This window comes from Podarcis raffonei, chromosome 11 (assembly GCF_027172205.1).
Source record: "Podarcis raffonei isolate rPodRaf1 chromosome 11, rPodRaf1.pri, whole genome shotgun sequence".
In the NCBI taxonomy this organism is placed as follows: domain Eukaryota; kingdom Metazoa; phylum Chordata; class Lepidosauria; order Squamata; family Lacertidae; genus Podarcis; species Podarcis raffonei.
Genome location: NC_070612.1, coordinates 57,319,291 through 57,341,602, shown reverse-complemented (window position 1 = coordinate 57,341,602; position 22,312 = coordinate 57,319,291). Strand labels below are relative to the sequence as shown.

The following is a 22,312-nucleotide window of genomic DNA, read 5'->3' as shown; positions in this document are numbered from 1 at the left end:
TTCTGAAATCCTCGAATTCTTATTGCTGATCAGTGTACACAATACTGAGCTAAATAGAGCAATGAGTCAGTAAAAGGCAGCTTCCTCCTAATTTTGTGTAAGCAAAGAATAGGCTCACAATAATGCTATGGATAACATGAAAACTTTCTCTTCCCTCACATTTTCTGGTTGTTTCTAAGTGCTTTGGAAATCAAAGGCAGATAAATAAAATCTTTCATTTCCTTTTCATTTATTATGCACATGTTCCAGCTTGTCAATACAGTCATACCTTGGTTCTTGAACAGAATGCGTTCCGGGAGTCCATTCGACTTCCGGAACTGTTCAAAACCCAAGACGTGGTTTCCGATTGGCTACAGGAATGTCTTACATTTGTCCCTATCAAAATTCCTTTTGCTAGTTTTGGCCCATTCTCCAATCTGTTCACATCCTGAAGAGGACCACTCTGAAAAAGGTGAGTCATTTGCATTTCCTGTTTTTCCTCCTTGTCAATATCCCTATTAATTCACTAGTTTAATTCACATTTACTTTCACCAACTTCCTAAAAAAGCAAGATTAAAGCATGCATTTCTGAGGTCTTTAAGACACTAAAACCTACCAGTTCTTAACTTTCTTCTTGAAATGTTTAGAACCTCTTAAATTTACTGCTGTTTTTCTGCCTCTTTTCCTTTAAAATCCTGCTTACATGATTCTGTGTCCCCCATGCCATTTAAATGAAATTAGTAACAATAAAACACTAGTATTTGGAAAAATCCATTTCACTACAAAACAAACAGAAACCAAGAGAATTATAGTGGTTCAAGTAACTGAGAAGGAAGCCTGCTCACTTGCAGACTGTCTCAACACCCTCTGTTTATATAGCCTATTCCATGAGCAGGATGCTGACATAATACAGCTTACTGATTTTCCACACTCTGATCCAATCATAACAAAGTCTGCAGATCCTAATTTTGCTTACAAGACCTCTTGCATGCTTATTCATTAGTCCATTGGGGGAGGGAATGTAAAATCAGTTTTCTACTAACCAAAATACATTAAATAATACAATAAGTTTCAGAATACAGCTTGCACTACACAATTATATTTCCGCTAATATTTATTAAGGTCCTAACAATAAACTTAAGAATTTATTATCAGCATGTATGCTGATACAACCAGAACATTAGGTGTTGTTTCCCGACATACAAAAAATTAATCAAAGAGGGAAATACAAATATTATCCATTTGAAAACCTTGAACAAATTAGGGTTTGAAAGTGCATAATTACAAATGCTGAACTCTTGGATTTTACCCTCTACTGCCTTGCAGGGTATCGTTGGGAGAAGAAAAGGCTAAGGAGTAAACCCTACACAAATCTGGAGTGGAGTCCCTAATATGACTGGATGGTGCATTGTATGCCTCTTTCTGGCAACTCCTGCAGCCAAGCTGGTGCCAAATGTATTGCTCTGCTTTCGTTTGGACCACATCAGTGAGGTCAAGATGGTGGTTTGGTGTCTGCACAGCCCAAGACCTCTATACACTTTCATCAGTTCCAACCAGTATGGACAATGGCAAGGGTTGTAGGATGACAAAAGTTGTATTCTAACAACATCAAGTTTCTCATCCATGATCTTCGCAATGAGAAACTAAGAAGGAAGATTCTTTGTCAGAGGAAGACCATCTATGTATCCAACTCAAAGTCTACAAGTCACATGAACTAACCTAACAAGTTAAATATCTCTTTGAGAGAGGGATGCCAAATATATTTCTATATATACCAATCCAAGGAACATCTAGTCCAACCCCCTGTAATGCAGGAATCACAGCTAAATAATCCTTGACAGAGGGCCATCCAATTTCTCTTTAAAAACCTCAAATGAACGAAATATAGTGTCCAAATCAAGGGAAGCTATAGTACCACTCTATTTTGCCTTGGTCAGACAACACCTAAAATACTGTGGCCAGTTCTGGGCACCACAAATTAATTTGATAAAGAATAATAATAATAATAATAATAATAATAATAATAATAATAATAATAATTCATTTACAACCCACCCATCTGGCTGAGTTGCCCAAGCCACTCTGGGCGGCTTCCAAGACATTAAAATATAATAAAACATTAAACATTAATAGTAACAATCTGATCCAATATAAAAGTCACAATAACTTTAAACAATTTATATCAAACAAAGCAACATTTAACAATCCATCAGACTCTAATAGTAAACAGTAAAATTAAAATCAGCAAATAATAATTAAACATTTCAACCACAATAAAAATAACAGCAAATCACAAAGCATAAAATACCACAAAACATACAAAACCTTGTAAAAGGATCAAATTGAGAAACCAAGATGCACAACTTATAAAACTATTTTTAAAAAATATCCCTGAATTCTTCTCCTGCCAGCTGCTGCTGCTGCTACTGTTCTCAAAGTCACAGTCTGGGAAAGGCTAGGTGGGGCAAGGCAGGTGGAAACACCATTGCCTGATGAGGAACAGAAAGTCTCTCTCCCCTCACAGTTCTTCCTCTGGAGCAGCTGTTGTATAAAGGCTTCCAGGGTTGGAGGGTGGGGCAAGACAGGTGGAAACGCAGTTGCCTGATGATGAACACAAAGTCTCTTCACCCTAAAGTTACAAAAAATGAGATTCCAACTAAACATCAGGAAGAACTTTCTGATAGTAAGAGCTGTTCGACAGTGGAATGGGTTTCCTCAAGAGACTGTGGACTCCCCTTCCTTGGAGGTTTTTAAGATGACCCTTGGGGTTCCCTCCCACACTACAATTCTATGAAGGAGAGTCCGTCCCCTTTTGAAGTTGTCCGTTCCACTGTCAAACAGTTCTTACTATCTGAAGGTTCTTCCTAATGTTTAACTGGATTTTTTTTCAGCAATCAGGCATCGTATTTGGCGAAAGAGTTAACACATTCATTTGAGGGGTGGAAAAAAATTAATGGTAGTATGTTTACTTCAAAGAGAGCCATCTCCTACCCCGGAGCATGCCCTGTATAATTACAACTGACAAAAACAAGGAGGACAAAGAAAGTGGAGGGAAGCAGCCTATCAGAAAATCTGGCATAAGCAAAAAAAGTACTAAGAGGCCTGTGTAATGCTGTTTACTTCAGAACTGTTACCATCAGTGATGCAGAGGGAAAGACTGACAAATATCTGCATGCTGTGACCACCCACATTATGGGAAGCACTATGATTAAAGTGAGTTCTGTGTTCCTATATCTGCCAGCACAGTCTGCTCCATGCTGTAATTATTATATCTGCAGTCATCTTTTAATTACTTTCACATGTTGTAGCATGTATCCTTACACTAACTTGAAAAGCAATGAACATTCCTGTTTTTAACTACATGAACAATTATACAATATATGCTGGATATTATTCTTTGTTCAAAAAGAAACAAAAATCATTTTGACCAACTATTACTGTATACTGTAACGTTATGAAAAAAGCAGTATTTATAAAGTACCTAAAGTTTTCTAGGCACTGTAAAGAGTAACAAACAAAACACTCTTTGCCTGAAAGCTTACAGCCTAATATGGATGATACAAAAGGAAAAAGCCATGGGAAAGAAACAAGATAATTCAGGCACTGTTTCTTATAAACGTACATAAATGTTTAATGCCTAGGCAGAATGTCCACTAAGGAAGACTTGGAAAGAAAGGCAGCTAATGGTAGCTGGCCCCAGATGGGAAGGAGCTGATACAAGTGGGATGTGCTGTCTAACCTCTTCCTCTGCAGCAGCTAACTGTAATGGCTGCTAATGAATGACAATGAACACTACCAAAGAATTTGCTTTAATGCTTGCATGAATAAGCTACAGCATGATTTAAGCATTTCTTTGATCTCTTTTTATTTTACAAAAATAAAAGACTAACAGTGCAATCCTTCTTTGAGTAGTCAGAAATAAGTCAAATTGCGTCAAATAAGATCTACAAAGTGGAAGCCTTTAAATGTTGCTGCTATTTTAAAAACAACTTGCAAACACTGCTAAAGAGAAATATATAAACCCTTTAAATATATACATACATGCCACTGCAAGAAAAAAAGTATAAGCAGTGGAATTAACATATATGTGGAGATAAACAAAAAGAACAAAACCCATGTCTTGCTTCACAGTTCATCACATGAGATGGGTTAAGGTACATGGGAGCAGTACCCAATACAGCTTAAAATGAAAGAGAATTGCCACGTGGGTCCTCCTGGGCAATAACATCCTCTTATATCCAGTGACAAAAGATCTGTACTACAGGTGAAACTCGAAAAATTAGAATATCGTGGAAAAGTTCATTTATTTCAGTAATTCAACTTTAAAGGTGAAACTAATATATGAGATAGACTCATGACATGCAAAGCGAGATATGTCAAGCCTTTATTTGTTATAATTGTGATGATCATGGCGTACAGCTGGTGAAAACCCCAAATTAACAATCTCAGAAAATTAGAATATTGAATGAAATCAGCAAAACAAGGATTGCAAATAGAGCAATATTGGACCTCTGAGAAGTAGAAGCATGCATATGTACTCAGTACTTGGTTTGGGCCCCTTTTGCATCAATTACTGCCTCAATGCGGCGTGGCATGGATGCTATCAGCCTGTGGCACTGCTGAGGTGTTATGGAAGACCAGGATGCTTCAATAGCAGCCTTCAGCTCTTCTGAATTGCTTGGTCTCATGTCTCTCATCTTTCTCTATGGGGTTCAGGTCAGGCGAGTTTGCTGGCCAATCAAGCACAGTAATCCTATGGGCACTGGACCAGGTTTTGGTACTTCTGGCAGTGTGGGCAGGTGCCAAAGTCCTGCTGGAAAATGAAGTCAGCATCCCCATAAAGCCTGTCTGCGGAAGGAAGCATGAAGTGCTCCAAAATCTCCTGGTAGACAGCTGCGTTGACCCTGGACTTAATGAAGCACAGTGGACCAACACTAGCTGATGACATGGCTCCCCAAATCAACACAGACTGTGGAAACTTCACGCTGGACTTCAAGCATCTGGCATTGTGTGCCTCCTCATTCTTCCTCCAGACTCTGGGTCCTTGGTTTCCCAATGAGATGCAAAAGCTGCTCTCATCAGAAAAGAGATTTGGGTGCTTTGTATGTCATGAGTCTATCTCATATATTAGTTTCACCTTTAGAGTTGAATTACTGAAATAAATGAAATTTCCTACGATATTCTAATTGAGTTTCACCTGTATGTCCTCTTCCTGGCCTCCACTTAGCGGAAATTATTATTTTCTTGTTTTTCTATAACTCTTTCTTGGCTGAGTCCTGGTACACCAGTTCCATGCCTTGCAGCAGTTCGAAAGCACGTCAAAGTGCAAGTAGATAAATAGGTACCGCTCCGGCGGGAAGGTAAACGGCATTTCCGTGCGCTGCTCTGGTTCGCCAGAAGCAGCTTAGTCATGCTAGCCACATGACCCGGAAGCTGTATGCCGGCTCCCTCAGCCAATAAAACAAGATGAGCGCCGCAACCCCAGAGTCGGTCACGGCTGGACCTAATGGTCAGGTGTGCCTTTACCTTTACTTAAAGAGCTGAAGAAAGAACTAGAACAGCTTGCTTCCAAATTAGCTTTCCCAAAGGTTGCAAGATATGAAAAGCAAGGTGGAACAAGGATTACAGAACAGAGCTGGATCCTTGTTCTTTCACTCCACAATATTTGATATCAAATTACTTCATCTAAGTAATTTAGACCCACAAGCTAATAAGATAGCTCTTGTGGTTTGTCCACATTATGATAAAATATAGCAATAGCATTTATGAGATACTCAGTTATCTTAACTTTTGAACTTCTGCAAGAGCGCAATACATCTTAGATATGTGGAAGTTTTATTTTTTAAAAACTAAAGCAGAGACGTATTCTTACTTTTAATAGTAGCATGTTGCTTGATTGCAATCCCAGATTTATTTTTAGTGGATAAACAGTAGCAAGAGTTTTCAGTAACCTCATTAGAAGTCTTTGGTGATTAAAGGAAACCTACAGGTGAACAGTACATCAACTATCCAAACAGCTCAGATTAGATTAGATCAGCATATTAGTTCTAATCTCACTGGCTGGGATGAAGATGGAAAAGTAGACAACTAAGAACAGGGAGTGTTGCTTCAAAATTAAGGCTCTGGGGCCCATAAGCCTATTTTTCCAACTGTTGCAAGTGATCCATTAAAGCCCCAAGAACAGGGCTGGCCAACATAGCACCCTCCAGATGCTTTTATTATTATTTATTAAATTTCTATACCTTCCTTCATCTCAGGATCACAGGGCAGTTTTCAATATAAGAACACAAATATACATACCATAGTAGCAAACAATAACCCTCTCACAAACACATAGTTTAAGGTCACAGATTGTTTAATTGTTCAATTGAAATTACCATCAGCCTCAGATGGGAGTTGTAGTCCATCAGCATCTGACAGACACCATGCTGGCTGCCCTTGCTCTAAAAGAACAATTTCTGGCTTCTTTTTCAGCATTGCCCAAAGAGGAACAAGACAATACAGTGAATATGTTATCAGTTCTACAAGGTAAGCTTTTTGCCCAGGTGCCTGCCAATCACACTAAACCTTGTTGTTCAGGTGGTGCAGTTATCTAAACTTCCAAATGTCCATGGTCATTGCCACTGCAGAAAATTACAAACACAAGGATTTCAAAATATGAATAATTAGGAGGTAGCCCTTAATTAACATAAATTTGTGAGTCCTATAAGCCATCAGCTCAGGAACAGAAAAACTGGTGGGCCTATCAATAACTGGAACCTTTTGAACTTAGATCCCAAGCCTCATCCTATAAAGTAAGTGCTAGTCCTGCTAACTCCAGAAATGTCAAATAATGCTAGGGAAACAAACAGGCTCAGGTGATGAACAATTTAAAAATAGGGCTGTGATCTATTATACCCTACTCTCCCATAAACAAGATTGGAAGGGCACAGGAATGAGGAATGTTGACACGCCACACACATTAGAAGTAATCTTGCTTGCTGTCCTGAAGCCCCTAAACCAGTGAGGGGTTTTTTATATACTTTAACACACCTACTGCATCCTCTCCATGGAATGAGGCATATGTTGCATATTGATTTGAAATTATGCATTCTATCCACTTTGGCATAACACAGATGACAACTCTTGCTACTATTAACATAGCAGGAGTTCCTGATTTCAGATGGAGTTGTTTGTTCTTCCAAGTCACTTCACTCTGATACATCCGTTCACTTCAAGGGGTATTTAACTCTAGACCTAGTCACTTGTTCATGCTGCTTTATCAATAACAGAGAGAGAACGCCATTAAAACAGTTGTTAGGTCAAGGGGTGGGGCAGGAGACAACAGCAACAAATCACTGGAGACCATCACTAAAATAGTCTATGCCTAACTGGCAGTAGCTGTCTACTTTAGGAATAACCTGTTACAATATAATAAAGTACATTTAGGCTACAATCCTACACATATTTACATGGGATAAAGCTCTACTGAACTCAGCTGGGTTTACTTCTGAGTAGAGATAGGCAGGTTTGAAGTACTTAAAATGAGGCTCATAAACACAAATTTACTTATTACCACAAATGCTTTTCTTCATGTTCAGTCTCTGTATTGACTTCAAATACACATGGAGCAGGACCACTGGATGTGATCCTGCTCTCCCTGCCATGTGTTCAATCTGCAGGTAATGTTGCAAGCAAAGGTCCAAAATAATTCTTCTTACCATCAAGAAAAAGGCATGAAACCAGTCCCAAAAGATTCCAATATTTTGGAATATAAAGCAGGTTTATCACAGAGGCATTTAAAAAACTGGCTTAGTCACTATGCAGAAAGAGAGGTATACTTCAGTTGTGGGAAAGAAAATATATTAAGCTAAAATTCCATGAAATGTAGAAAGTATGGGGCATAATACGTATACAAAGATATCTGACTCACTAGGAAGGTTTTTATTATTACTAGCTATTGGCATGGTACACACAAAAGGCAAAGCCACTGAAAGACATTGGCAGCAATGCAGAAGGTAAGTGCACTTTAGTCTCCGATGGGAACAGAACTGGAGAGGACAGTTAAGTGCTTAAATTCCATTTATTTTATTTGGGTTGAATATGCTTAATGTCCTGTGTCTGGTGCTCAGCCTGTGAGACTGCCATTTGCAAAGTAATATAATAACATCATCTGACCATAATGTGTACTGTCAAAAAAGAAAAAACCCTACATATGTTCACCGGAGCAAATTATTCATTAAGGTTTTTTTTGATTACCAAATAATTTATTACTATGGCTATTATGAATCATCACCACAAAGCAGCATGCTAAATGCATATTACTAAACAAGCTGAACTATTAGCTCATTTATCTGAAAGGCTTCCTCATGAAAAGGGAAACTGTGGTTACAGAAATTAAAAATATTTCTTTTGAAACCTGGGTTTGATTAAGAGCAGAGGTGAGGGACCTGTGGCCTACCAGGGGTTGCTTGACTCCATCTCCCATCAGTCCTAGCCTGCATGGCCAATGGCCAGTGAAGGTCACAGGTTCCTCATCTCCAGTATAAAGTATCTAACACAAAGAGAAAATAACAAAACAAACCCTAAGGCTATTCTAGGCCATTGCTGCCTGCTACAAGGGAAACTACTGAGGAGAAAATAGATTAATGTGGATTACAGTTAGAGCGGAATGAACCTTTTTATCTGAAATATTGATTTAAGAATTAAGTGTCTATTCCTGGAGTTTAGCTTTTTGTTGTAGTTTTTTTTAAAAAAACTTCATCTCTCTAGACAACAGCCTACGCACAACAGTAGAAAACACACGCTGCAACGCTCCAAAACTTTCATGCAAGGTAGAACAGATGCTGATTAAAACAGAAAGTCTATTCATTAATAGAGTGGTTTCACCAGGTCATGGCTGATTTCATGTCTTAGCTATCTGAGGAATACATCTTTCTTCACTACATCTGGTTAATACATGAATAAAAAATCTGGATACATCCTTCAAGAAAACTAAAAAATTTCATTTTGACATCATGCAGCACACCTTCAATTTCCAAATACTCATCTTCAAGACAAAATGAAATGCTAAATCCTTAAGGATTTTGTAAATTAATTAATAACACTAGATTTGAATTTAAAGAAGTGCAAGTAGACCTCCATTTGAGCAATGGGAATATGGCACTCCTCTCCCTCACTGCAACCCTCTTCACCCCATTAAATTCCACTTGAAGTGACCCTCTGGAACAGCATGAGATGAGATGTGCAGGCTGCAGTGAGAAGGAGGAATTAAGAGGTTCTTCTTATCCATACCTGTTACCATTTATCAAATATCAGAAAAAATCATCATGGCAAAGATGTCAGAAGCTAGATCACGGCAAAGATGCCAGGGCAGAATTAACTGGATTGCATAATGCAACACAAAGCTTAGAACTGCAATTCATCATCATCATCATCGTGGAACGCATATAGGCAACCAGAAAGAGGTGCAAATACCATTCCATTTCCTCCCTATGCAGTATTCTGGAAGGAAATGGAAGAGACAAGCACCCTTATATTTGGCAGCTGTTATTACACTGGGAAGCCTGCTTAAAGGATGAAGAAACAGCAGGTTGTGTCATTACAAGTGGACCTTTTGCCGACAAGACTTGAAGACTAAAACAGGATGTGGCAATAAAGAGGCACATACAGTGGTACCTCGGGTTAAGAACTTAATTCGTTCTGGAGGTCTGTTCTTAACCTGAAACTGTTCTTAACCTGAAGCACCACTTTAGCTAATGGGGCCTCCTGCTGCCACGACGCCGTCACAGGGCAATTTCTGTTTTCATCCTTAAGCAAAGTTCTTAACCTGAGATACTATTTCTGGGTTAGTGGAGTCTGTAACCTGAAGCGTCTGTAACCCGAGGTACCACTGTACTAAGGTGTGTCCTGACTCCTAGTCCAGAAAACACCAACTCACACAATGTCACCAAAGGATTTTTTTTACAGCATTTCTAAGCCAACAGGGTGAGCCTAATCAGACGATACTTTAGTGAGACAATTATATATCTTTGGAGAATGGGGAACAATTTGAGTAAGAAGCAAATGACATCTGAAAAGCCAATAATCACATAATGCAGATTTAGGCTCTAAGCTAACAATGAATATATTCAGTTTTTTAAAAAATCATTATAGCATTGGAGACACAGGAACATAGGAGCTGACATTGGCCCATCCAGCTCTGTACTATCTACAGTGACTGACAGCAGATCAGCAAGGGGGAATGTTCCCTCCCTGCCAGCTGAGTGGTGCAGTGTTTGAGTCCCTTTGCTAGCAGTGCTCACTGGAGGAAGGAACAACTCCCTCCAGCAAATGCTGCTAGGAGAGGGACTCAGGAGCGGCGGCGGATTCACCAGTGATATATACTGCTGAGTGTGGCCCGCATCGTGGTCTGCTCCTCATACTGGTACTGGGCAATATATCGCCCAGGCCTAATAGACAACAGATGTTGGGCTATCCCTGTCCAGATAGGCGTGCAACTAGGCCACCAGCCAAATCAAGGCCACCTGAGCCTCAAGCGGCAGCAGCAGATCCAGAAATACCCACTGCTTCTGAGGGAGTGTAACCCCATCAAGAGCAGGCAACCTCTCATCCATTCAGTCTAGGAAACAAACCACTAACAGTGCATCTGTCATATCTGGATTGAGCTTCAGTTTGTTTTTCATTAAATATTTTTAGGCGCCAGGCAAAAATATTCCCTCTTCAAACAGGCCTTTGGTTAATTAATATTCTACAGCCTTTTAAATGTGTCTGTGGGAAGCAGAGTTATTGTTTTGCTGCTTTGCTCTACTTATTTACTTGTTTTTATCCTGTATTTTATTCTGTGAACTGCCGTGAGATCTTATTGTCTAATAAATAAACAAATAACTGATCCCAGCACCTTGTCCATATCCTTGAAACTTACTAACTGAAACTCATTCAACATAGCAACACACAGTGCTCTGGACACCTTTCAAGATTCATCTGCTGTAACAAGAGTCAAGATCTCAGTGGATACAAACAAATTGATCCTTAAAATGCTTTGCAGACAAGTCACAGCAAGCTACCATCAGTTCTGTAAAGACTCCCAAATGCCTGATGCTGAAGTAACCATCAGATTATAAACTGCATTATTAAGATCTCAAACGGCATTACTATTAAAACTGTACAAATGTAGAAACAGCTACCCTGAGATACATACAGAGAACCTCTAGCAGCAGCAGCAAAGTCCATACTTACTTTACAAATAAAACTTATCAAATTGTTCAGTTGTGTGTAACCCAGAAAAATAGTAAATATTTCTCACACTGAAGCAATTTTGCCTTTCACACTCCCATTATCACTGAAATTTAAATGACTTAATGCATAGATACACATGCAAGTATTATTTTGTGACACTGTTAAGAAGCAAACAGTTCTCCAAAATTATTAAACTGAGACAGTATGTCAGAAGGATTTTATATGTGACTGAAGAGAAATATTGTTATTGTGCCACTCACGTTTTCACAATATATTCCTGGAAGAAAAAGGAGTCTGTTCCATGAAAATATAATTATGAATCATGCAGCTCAACCTCTGCATAAAACAGGCTGAAAATGGAACAATGCATGAGTTTAGGTATTTTTCTAGGTTAAGGAGTAAATACGCAATATGAGTATTTTTTAAAAACCAGAAAGGCCTACATTGAAGACTTCAAGCAATTGTGGATTCATTTAACTAAGAGTGAACTAAAAAAATTTTAAGCTGCACACAAATATTTTCTTTCACTGTCTTTGAATAAAACTTGGATACAATTAGTTTCTCCCAAGACTAGAAAGATTAAACAAAAACAATAGAGCAAAATTATAGAGCATATATAAATTGTTTTCAAAACAAACAAAGGCATTCCTCCAGATTACATTATTTTCCCCTAATTGAAAGTTTGCTTTTATAGTGCTCTCTTGCTTACTGATTTGTAGACTTTGGTCTTCACTTGAAGTTGCCAGTTTAAGCTCCACTGTATTAAGAGCTATTAAAATTACTTAAACACCACATCTTTCTTAACATTCAAAAGGAGAGACAGCACAGACTGTATTTTAATTAAAGTAGAACATATTTCAACACAATGTGAATGTAGGGTGTCTCTAGAGTGGTTTCTAAAAATGACATACTGTCTCTGTGCTGTAGATGCTGCACCTTTAAATAATCAAGTTAATTTAAAGCAGTCAGGGAGAGGATTCATTTGCTTACTTGTATCCAGCTGTTGGCCTTCAATTCCACAGGGTTCTGTGGTTCACCACTGTACAGACAACATAAGCACCACATTAGAATCTTCTGGCATTCGTCTGCAGATAGCAAACCAAATAAGAATATTAAAAAAAATCAAAGCAGAGCAAGAGCAATCTTTTGTTCATGTTAATAAACAAAAAATCCGAAGGTCTAAAGCCAGTCTTTATCCTTATATATATATTTTAATTTTTTATTTCAAAGTGATTCCATTAATCCCATATAATAATGGTTTACACAATGTAGGAACCTGTTAATATTGTTTTCAACAATGCTTTTCAATGACATACTGGAAGGGGAAGGGGCAGAATTCCTAATATATTGAGGACCTCCATGCTAACAGCAGTCCCTGAACTATGGGGGAATGATTAACTCATCATATAAACGGTCCAGCATAATGTTTTTTATTACAAGCTATATCAAGTCAGACCAAGCTGGCTTTCTGCCATGTAGATAACTTTATACTCCAGCCAGACAGCTTCTAAATGCAAAACATCTTAGTAGGGCTACTAAAAGACAACTTTCAATCTCGGCTCTTGGTGCCTATAAGGACTACAGCAGGTTATAATGGGCCTAGTTAGAAAAAAAATGAATATGGGATAGATATTTATTAAAATTATTGCTCAGTTTCACCAAGCCTTCATAGCCGTAATTAGAATGAATGCATTTAATAGGGGTAAATAATTTTAATGAGGGAACAAAACCCGAGGGCCCCCTATTTCCATTGCTCTTTGCAATTTCTAAAGAGCCACTAGCTAATGTGTTGCATAGTAAAGGATGTTAAAATTAATGAAATTATTCAAGTCATTAGATTGTACAATGATGAAACAATAGTCTTGCTACTATTACCTACATCTAACATATGATCAGAGCCAGCAAATTTATAGCCAATTTGCAGCTCAATTATCTAAAATCAGAAGTACTCTGGGCATAAACCTAGCCATTCGGTAAAACATTAAGATGCTTCTGGGACTGTCAGTACACACAAATCTATGAAGTAACTTAGACCAAGTTTTCAGGTATTTATATGCTATCTAAGGATGCTTAATTAAGGGTGAGTGATGAAGAAAGTTAAACAGAACCTAAAGCACAGGAGGTGGGGTAGATTATGGCTGGACCACATTATGGCAGTAAATACAACAATTCTGCCCAAAATCATTTTATTGCTTTGAAACTAGTTCACAGGTGGTACCTGTTATCTTATATTAGGTTTAGCTCATATTAGCAGCTCCAACAGATGTAACTGGTGGAGAGGGAAAGGGTTCATAATTTCATATCTGGTGGTCTTGTGTAGTTGTCATAGTGTTTGGGGGGAAATGTTTATTCTGTAATGTATGCGGTAACAAGATAGCGACATGATGGATCCCCAAACTAGCTTTACTATCTTTAATGGTGCTGTCAAAGAGTTATTCTTGAAAACATGTATCATATTTATTCCTGCATATTTAGTAACAGCTAAACAACAAAATCCTCTAGTCTAGGGTTTCCTAAACTTGGGTATCCAGCTGTTTTTGGACTACAAATCCCATCATCTTTGAACACTCATCCTGCTAGCTAGGGATGATGGGAGTTGTAGTGCAAAAACAGCTGGAGATCTAAGTTTGGGAAATCCTGCTCTAGACAATTTTCAACAGATCCTTGGTATCAAAAGTTGTGATAAATGACCCTTTTAGAGAACATGAGAATAGTCTTTTGCATTTGCTAGTTCACATTAAACCACAGTCTATTTTAACTATGGTTCAGTAGGACATGCAAACCAGGCCAGCATAAAGATAGCTTCATGTGTTCCAGAAAATACAATTCAAGTCTCGGTGGTTTCAATAGGAGTTAAGACATTCTAACTGCAAGTGGCTAGGAGGACAATAAGATCTTTAAAAATATATTTTATCACTTAAGGTATTATTATTTTAGTGCAGGGATAGAGAACCTGTGGCCCTCCAGGTGCTGTTTGATAACTACACTCATCATCCCTGACCACTGCCAATACCAGCTGGGGCTGATAGGAGTTAGAGTCCAATAGTCAATATTCCAATAACTAACAAAATAAAAAAAACAAATATTTTTATTTCACAAAGCTGATTTCAAAAACTCACCATAGCCAATGACAAAGGGGTTCCAACAAAGCCTTCCCAATAATAGACCAATTAGTGGAAACTCTTGGACTGCACTAGTACAGTTCTGAAATTAAAGAGAATAGTAAACCAAAAATATTGCGTGTCAAAATGTATTGGGGGCCCAAAATAAGAGTGGTTTGGAGAAAGTATCTGTAGAGCAGAGCCTCTTCAAAGACAAAGCTTGTATTCCATCATTGTTGAGCTCACCCTAAGAACTTTGCAGATGCTTCCACAAAGATGGCACTTTTTAAGATTGCACTGACCATAATGGAGAAACTTTGCGGGACACAAATGCAAATTCAAAATAGGTTAAGCTCCCACCATACAGTGGGGGCGGGGGCATGGAGAGCATGTGGACAATGTGCCCCTCCCCTGTCCTGCATAGAAACTGCTGGCCAAACACTACTCACTTCAGCATTCTTTCTTGCAAGATGCAGTTAAAATCATGTGAGACAGTAACGAGAACAGTGATGGAGATTCAGTGGCCTTCCAGATATGGTTGAAGTCCACCTACCAGCAGCCCCAACTGACATGGTCAATGGTCAGATTATGCAAGCTGTAGTCCAGCAACATCTGAAGGGCCACAGAATCCCTATTCCTGTTTTAGGACACAAAAACCTCATACAACTCAAGGTTAGAAAGCATGAAATCCACATGTAACGTGAGATAATCACATGTTCATGACACTCAAACATAATCTGTAGTTGACCAAGAGTAGCCTCTGGGTGTATCAACATACAATATAGTCCACCAGCTTCCTGCAATAAAGCTTCCTGTATGCCTGAAAGTGCAAGAACACATTGAAGGCTTCAATACATGGCTGGAGAGTTGCACCTGGCCTGCCTGAGGGCAAAAAGAGGTGGGTTTGGTGGCTTCCTTTCCAAAACTGGCAATAATTCCTCATCATAGATCAAACTTCTTTCATAAATATTGCAAGACCTTTCTATTTAGCCCACTTTCTGTGTGTGGCTAGGATGATGCTTATAAAGCGTGCGGTTTTAATAGTTGTTACATGAAGAAAAAGAAATTAAAAATTAACACATGGTTTTGATATATTGCTATTTTCCCTAGCTTTCAAGATGGGATGGATTAAGTCAAATAAATAAAAATAACAAATTATTCAAAATGTCATGCCTCTTACATCATACTATGGATTATACGAAGGATTGAGTAGAAACTACAGTACAAAGAAGTCATGAAGTTTCTGTTACTGTTTGCTATATTCTACATGACATCATACTTAAGTCAGTTATAACCTGAAATTTAACAGACACTAAAGCTACAAAACCTAAACAACTTTTAACCAAATGGAAAGCAGCTTTGCTATAAAAGTAATGCATGGTGTAGTTTATAAACATTCTTACGCAATCAGTCCATTTTTTCCATTTTTGTAGTTTTACTGACTAATAAACAGAGGCTTTTAAAATGGTACTAACCTAAGATAATATATAAGTAGCAGAAAAGAAAATTGTCACAAGCTGCTGCAATAAATGTTTCAGATTCATCCCATAATTGGAGCTAGGCTTGAGCAAGATTTTGTAGAAAGGTAGAATATAAATTCAACAAACAAATAAATGAATATTGGGCAAATAGATAAGATGAATCTGTGGCCAAGCTTCACAAGACATTCATTATAATTAGGCATTTCAGGGGATGGGAATCAGTTTCACAAACACATAATGTAACTCATCACTGGTCTATAGCTTATTTTTCTATAGTCCATCAGATATTTGACAATTATTATCTATAAACATTTTTCTCATCTTTTATACTAGTAATGTAGGCTAAATGCTGTAGCAGTAAAATACATTTTCATGCATACAGATATAGCAAAATGCCCCAATGACTAATAAATTGTTTTCTAAAAAATGGTAAGGAATTCCAGGGCAATACTAATTTTGCACAGGCACAACTAGAAATAAGAAATATTTGCTTGTGATCCAACGATGGTGGCCTGAAATTTCTTTGAATGCCACATCAGTAGGGTTACTGTGTCAGCAGACTCCTTAAGATTTAAGAGATAAGTTATAGTATTGCATGTTAAGAGTCTTTAAATAATCCAATTTATGACCTGAAAACCAGAATCAAATACTTGTTTATTTTAAAGTATTTTTAAAAAGGTTACTGTGTTGAGTAGGAAATCTCATGTGAGAACATAACCAATCAAAAAGAAAAAGCTCCTTTCACAATAAATCAGGAACACAGGAAACACATTCCTGTTTGCATTACCTGTGGCTGTTTCACCAATTTGCTTCTGTGATCCAGCAATACATTAGGTCAATGCTACAAGGCTCTCTGCTACTGTTAGCTTTCTGTCTTGTCAAAATGTGGGGTGCAGAACGTTTCTGTAACAGTCTTCAAAACAGTTCATTCTTCCAGCTAATTCACTTACCATATGTTTCAAAGCTCCATAAATCTGTAGTAGAAATTCCTGTAATTCAGGCAAGTGAAGGCAGACATCTTGCTGAGATTCTGAAGTGCTTGTCTGACCCCATTCAATAGTCTTGTGCAGCCAAAACTCGAAGCTGAATTTAGTGACTCTAGTATCTTTGGCCATCGCCTCACCTTGATAGTTAAAAAGATGTATGAGAAAGCTCTTCTATGATTAAAAAAAACAGTAACACTTTGCTAACATTTAACACATGATGAGATACATGATTAAAAATGTTTGCAGTTTGCATGATGCATGTGAATCTATTGGCTCCTAAAATGGAACATTTCTACATTTCTGTGTAGAAGTGGAAGAATAATAATCATTACAATATATTGAAAAAAACTGTTATCATGTTCCTGCATTTTTACTATTTTCTAATCAATAATTTGCTAAACCAGCAGTGAAACAGCATTCTGGTATGAATAGTTAAGGAAACAGACACACACACACAGAGGCATGTACAAACTGTAACCTTTGGGAAACAAATGCACAGTCCGAATTCTACTTTTTAAACTTAAGACACCCTTGGGCTGCAATACTTCACCCAGAAACCACATGTTTGGAACAAGAGCAATACTGCTAATTCCCAGAATTCACAAATCAGAAGTCTTTTAAAATATCATAAATCACAACTTTCCATGTAAGATACATATCTGAATGTTCTATGACCACATCAGAATTCAACCACAAATTAATGTTTCACATGGAGAGAAGGCAGGTTATGCTTTTTCTTACTTCCTAGAAATTGCAATAACCTATTCAAAGTGCTGATTTTGACCTATAAAGCCTTTAACGGCTCAGAATCGCAACACCTCAAGGACCGCTTCTTTCCATATAAACGTACCCGGACCCTGAGATCATCTTCTGAGTGAGGCCCTTCTTCGTCTACCTCCTCCTAAAGAGGCCCGGAGGGTGGTAATATGAGAACAGGCCTTCTCTGCTGTGGCTCCCCTTCTGTGGAATGCTCTTCCCAGAGAAGTTCGCCTGGCACCTTCATTATACACCTTTAGGTGCCAGGCAAAAACGTTCCTTTTTAACCAGGCCTTTGGTTGATTTGATTGACATCTTATTCCCTTTCAAAATGTGGGTTTTGGGGGGGGAGCAGGGTGTTATTGGGTTGTTTTTATTCTGATTATGTATTTTGTGGTTTTATATTTTGATTTTATTCTATGAACCACCCTGAGACCTCCAGGTGTAAGATGGTATATAAACTCAATAAATAAAATAATAATAATAAATTCACTTTCCATGCCCCCCTAGGGCAGATTTATTTGTTTATATGATGGTGATGTGAGATGTGGGAATACTCAGGATTTTTGTTGTGGGGCAGGACTTTGTATGGGGGGGGACAAGGACTTTGTGGGAGGGGCAGAACTGACGTGATTGGTGAGTTAGTTAAGTATTTCTATTGTTTTACTTGATCTAGGGGGGGCAGCTGCCCCCCTTGGCTACACCCATGATGTAAGGAACCCACAAGTTGCCATCTGGTTCATGACAGCCAAGTTTCTCCAACACGTAAGACCAAGATCATAGCTAACGCTAAGCCAAAAAAACTTCTAAGATGTGAGCCAGAAAGTGACAAAGATTGTTCATGCCATTGGAACGAAAATCTGTATTGGAGAAAAACCACAAAAAACTATGCCACACGGTGGAAATTTATTGTATTTACCAAGGATACAGGGCCGACGAATACTCTGCCAGTTGTATAAGGTGTAGTAGTACAGTAGTCTACACCCATTAAGGTGTAGACTACTGTATTACTACTGCTACTACGGCATGTATACAAATCAAGGTATGACTCAAGACAAATTAATGTGGTACGTATGTGTGGAAAAGGAGCTTGGAGTTGCATTTTAAGTAGCAAGATGGAAAAATCTGAAAAGCAAATTAAATGAGAAACCTGAGAGCCAGTTGCCTTAGAGCTCCTAGCTCTTTAAAAAAAAAAAAAGTAAAAAGGGCCCTCCAATTCACATTGGGGCCATCATACTTGGGGCTCGTGGATCTTTTAAAATCTATTCACTCTTGCAGATACCCATCCACTCAGGTGCCATTTGCTTTTTTAAAGAAAACTTATGGATAAAATGATTTTCCCTAACCAAGAAACTAGGAGCTTAAGGGGCACAATGAGATTTACACTGGGGAAAAGCTTAACAAAGCCCTCCCTAACATCCCAATCTCAGAGGTGCCTAACTAAAGATACAGGAGATATGATCACAGTTCTCAGACACTGCTTAGAACACGGATCAGCAAGGCTTACTGGGCATGGGCCGGATCACTCCCACAGACATCCTCCGTGGGACGGACTGGAGCAGCACGACACCAAAAATCACATCCTGCGCATGTCCGCAGCGTCGGAAATCACTTCTGTGCATGCCCAGATGCCGAAAATTGTGCCTGCGCAGAAGCAATTTTTTGTGTCTGGGCATGCGCAGAAGCGATTTCCAGAGCCCTGGAAGAGAGTCCCCATGCCGCGCTGGTTTAGTGCAGCGCACAGGTTGGTTCGGGGGCACCTCATGGGCTGGTTAAGCGACCCTCATGGACTGCTTCCAGCCCATGGGCCTTAGGTTGCCGACCTCTGGCTTAGAAGAAGCAGTGACTAAAGAGCATGCTTTGGGGCAAAACAATACTTCTTTACAGATTACTACTGCTGATACCTGGGTGTCATGACCTGGGACCCAGGTGCGGACAACACTACCTCCCTAGAGTCCTACCTGCTCACCCCCTCATTTTGAATATTTGTTAACATTATTGCAAAAGGTGCAATAAGCCCCCAATGCTGTCTCATCCAAAGGGAAATTAAACCGGACTTCCGGAGGCGGCGCAAAACCGTGATGGCGGACCTCTTCGAGCTCTGAAGAGGGGCACCGCAGAAAAGGGTTGCTCGCGACGGCGCAGCGGCAACCCATCAAGATAAACCACGGGCAGAGTGAGTCCGTGGCCGTGGGACCCGGCGGGCACCTGGAGCGACCCCGAAATCACAAAAGGAACCCCGTAAGGGGCTCCGGAGTGAAGGAGGGGGAGCGGTGCTGTGGGTTCATCGCTCTTTCTGCGGAGGCGAAGCCGCGCGGCTGTCACGGATGAGCGCTGACCTTTCTTCCAAGAAACATCGGGCTGAAACATCAAACCCGTGAGTAAGGACCTAAGATTCTACAAATCAAATCGGAAAATTTGGCTAAAAACGGGAGACGAGAAAGAGGAAGTCCGTCTTCCGACACTGCTTTCAAGATCAAAGCAGACGGTCTAAAGAGCGGAAAGCGCTGTGAACAGGGAAGCTTTGAAGCTTTAAATCGGGACTTTCGTGCACATTTGAATTTTACTTTTAAAGAATAAATACAGCATAAAATTGACCTGGAGCGGACACCCCAAGGGCAAGGGAAGACTCTAACCCCAAATTCCCGGGTGGCCGGGTAAAGTTGTTTAAACTGCGGAACTGTTGCAAGCTTCCAGATACTTTTGTAACTGGATAGTGTAATTTTGAGCTCACCTAGCTGAAGTGGATACAATTGCAGGCACCTTGCTGGAACTTTGTTATATGTTTAAAAGGGCTCTGCAGGACCTTTCTTTTAGCGTGCTGGAACTAATTTGCTTTTAAAATTGTTTTTAAAGTTGGAACAAAGAGACTTTAATTGCGGAAAGTTACCTTCTTCTTACTAAAATTTTGGTGGCACTCCCCCTAGAGGACATTGGGAATATAGAGGCCTGGGAAAGTTTCTCTGTTTACCTTCTCTCAATATTCTGGACTTGCCTTTCCCATGGGATTACAACACTTGACCTTGAACGTTGACTGATGAGTGGCACAGGAAAGACAAGAGCAGCCAAAGCTAAGGAAGCTAAGGAGAAAGAGAAAGCAAAAAAGCAAGCACAGCTTTTGCAAACAACTTTAACTCAGGGACGTAGATTATCAGTTCCAGCTGTGCTTGCGACACAAAAAGTAGAAACCGAAAAGCCTGAAAAATCTGAAGAGGAAGATATGGCAGCAGGAGGAGCTGAGGCAGTACTGAAACAAGTTTTGGAACAATTGTCAGCAATAAATCAAAAAATTGATAACCAATCAACAAAAATTGACCAAGCAACATCCTCGATCCAGAAATTGACAGATCAGGTTTCCCAACATACCCAAGCAATTGAAAAATTGCAAGGAGCAACAGAAGAGAATCGTAAACTGGCAGGGGAAGCCGTTCAAATTGCAACATCAGCTAAAAAAGAAGTCGAGGAAGTTAAAGCGGAAGTCAAGCCTCTTCATAAACAGATAGGGGACCAACAAACCTATCTCTCGTTGGTGGAATTGAAAAATCGCGAGACCAACCTCAGACTAAGGGCAGTCCCAGAAATTGAACAAGAAGATTTGAAAGGACTTTTGACAACAGAGTTTACAAAGTTCTGGGACTTAAAAGAAGAAATTGATTTCAAAATTGTATCGGCTTTTCGGTTGGGAAGATTAGTAAGAAAAGATAGATCCAGAGACTGCTTAATAGCTTTGAGATCAAGGGAGGAGAGAGACAAAATACTAGGCCTACACTTCAAAAACTCAATTGTGATACAAGAGAAAAGGGTGGAAATTTACCGAGATATTCCTAAACAGTTATTGGACTTGAGAGCCACCTACTCAGATTTGGCTAAGTTGCTGAGACTCAACACAATTCCTTACAGGTGGGAGTTCCCACAAGGGCTATCATTCACTTACAAACAGAAGAAGGTTAAAATAAGATCACCAGAGGACTTACAAAAGTTCCAGCACGATCACGGAGAAGACCTCCAAAAAGAAGCAGCAGCTAATTGGCCTATACCCAACCCAGGTGGAGCAATACCTGCACCTTCGGAACCAGAGGAGAAAGAAGATACACCGCTCTAGGTGTAGCAGAATAGTTCAGGATGTCTCTGCGGCTACTCAGTTGGAATATAAATGGCGGAAATTCCCCGGAGAAAAGAAGGAGGTTATTTCACATATTGAAGAAAGAACAATTGGACATTATTTGCCTACAAGAAACCCATGTGACCAGGCTCCACAGGAAGGTTTTGGTAAATAAAAGATTAGGCCAAGAATTTATTTCGTCTGACAAAGTAAAGAAAAGAGGAGTGGTGATCTACGCTAAGGAGAGCCTGATACCCAAATTTCTATTTAAGGATGAACAAGGAAGAATTTTGGCAATTGAAATTCAAACCCAAGGAGAAAAAATATTGATATTAGGAATTTATGCCCCAAATGACGGGAAATCAGAATTTTTCAAGAAGCTGCATGAGACGTTGCTGGACTATCTGGATTATGCTAACATCATAATGATGGGAGATATGAATGGAGTGGTGTCTACACATATGGATAAGTCTTACAACCAAAACTTAACATCAGACGGCAGACTGCCCAAAACTTTTTTCGAACTGACTGACAATCTGGATTTGATCGACATATGGAGGACAAAGAACCCCCTAGGTAAAGAAGGAACTTTTTTCTCTGAGGCCCACCTGTCTTGGTCAAGGATCGACCAAATCTGGACCTCCAGGGGGCTGGCACCCAAGACTAAAAAGGTGGAAATCTGCCCAAAAA

At 39.3% G+C, this 22,312-nt stretch overlaps 1 protein-coding gene across 8 annotated transcripts in view; it reads right to left on the bottom strand.

Moving 5' to 3' along the window:
• The window catches only part of FANCC (FA complementation group C), a 72,452-nt gene that overhangs the window by 31,980 nt on the left and 18,160 nt on the right, over positions 1-22,312 (bottom strand). For 6 of the 8 annotated variants that reach the window (XR_008332775.1, XR_008332777.1, XR_008332776.1 and 3 more), the window contains exons 3-5: positions 16,729-16,935; positions 14,316-14,400; positions 12,187-12,281 (exon numbers count right to left, since the gene is read on the bottom strand). Coding sequence is in view for 5 of the 8 variants with exons in the window: in XM_053408728.1 (XP_053264703.1) it covers positions 12,187-12,281; positions 14,316-14,400; positions 16,729-16,935 (387 nt within the window). In the remaining 3 variants the exon portion in view is untranslated. The remainder of the gene's footprint in view (positions 1-12,186; positions 12,282-14,315; positions 14,401-16,728; positions 16,936-22,312) is intronic. The other 2 variants (XM_053408731.1, XM_053408732.1) reach the window with 2 other exon arrangements.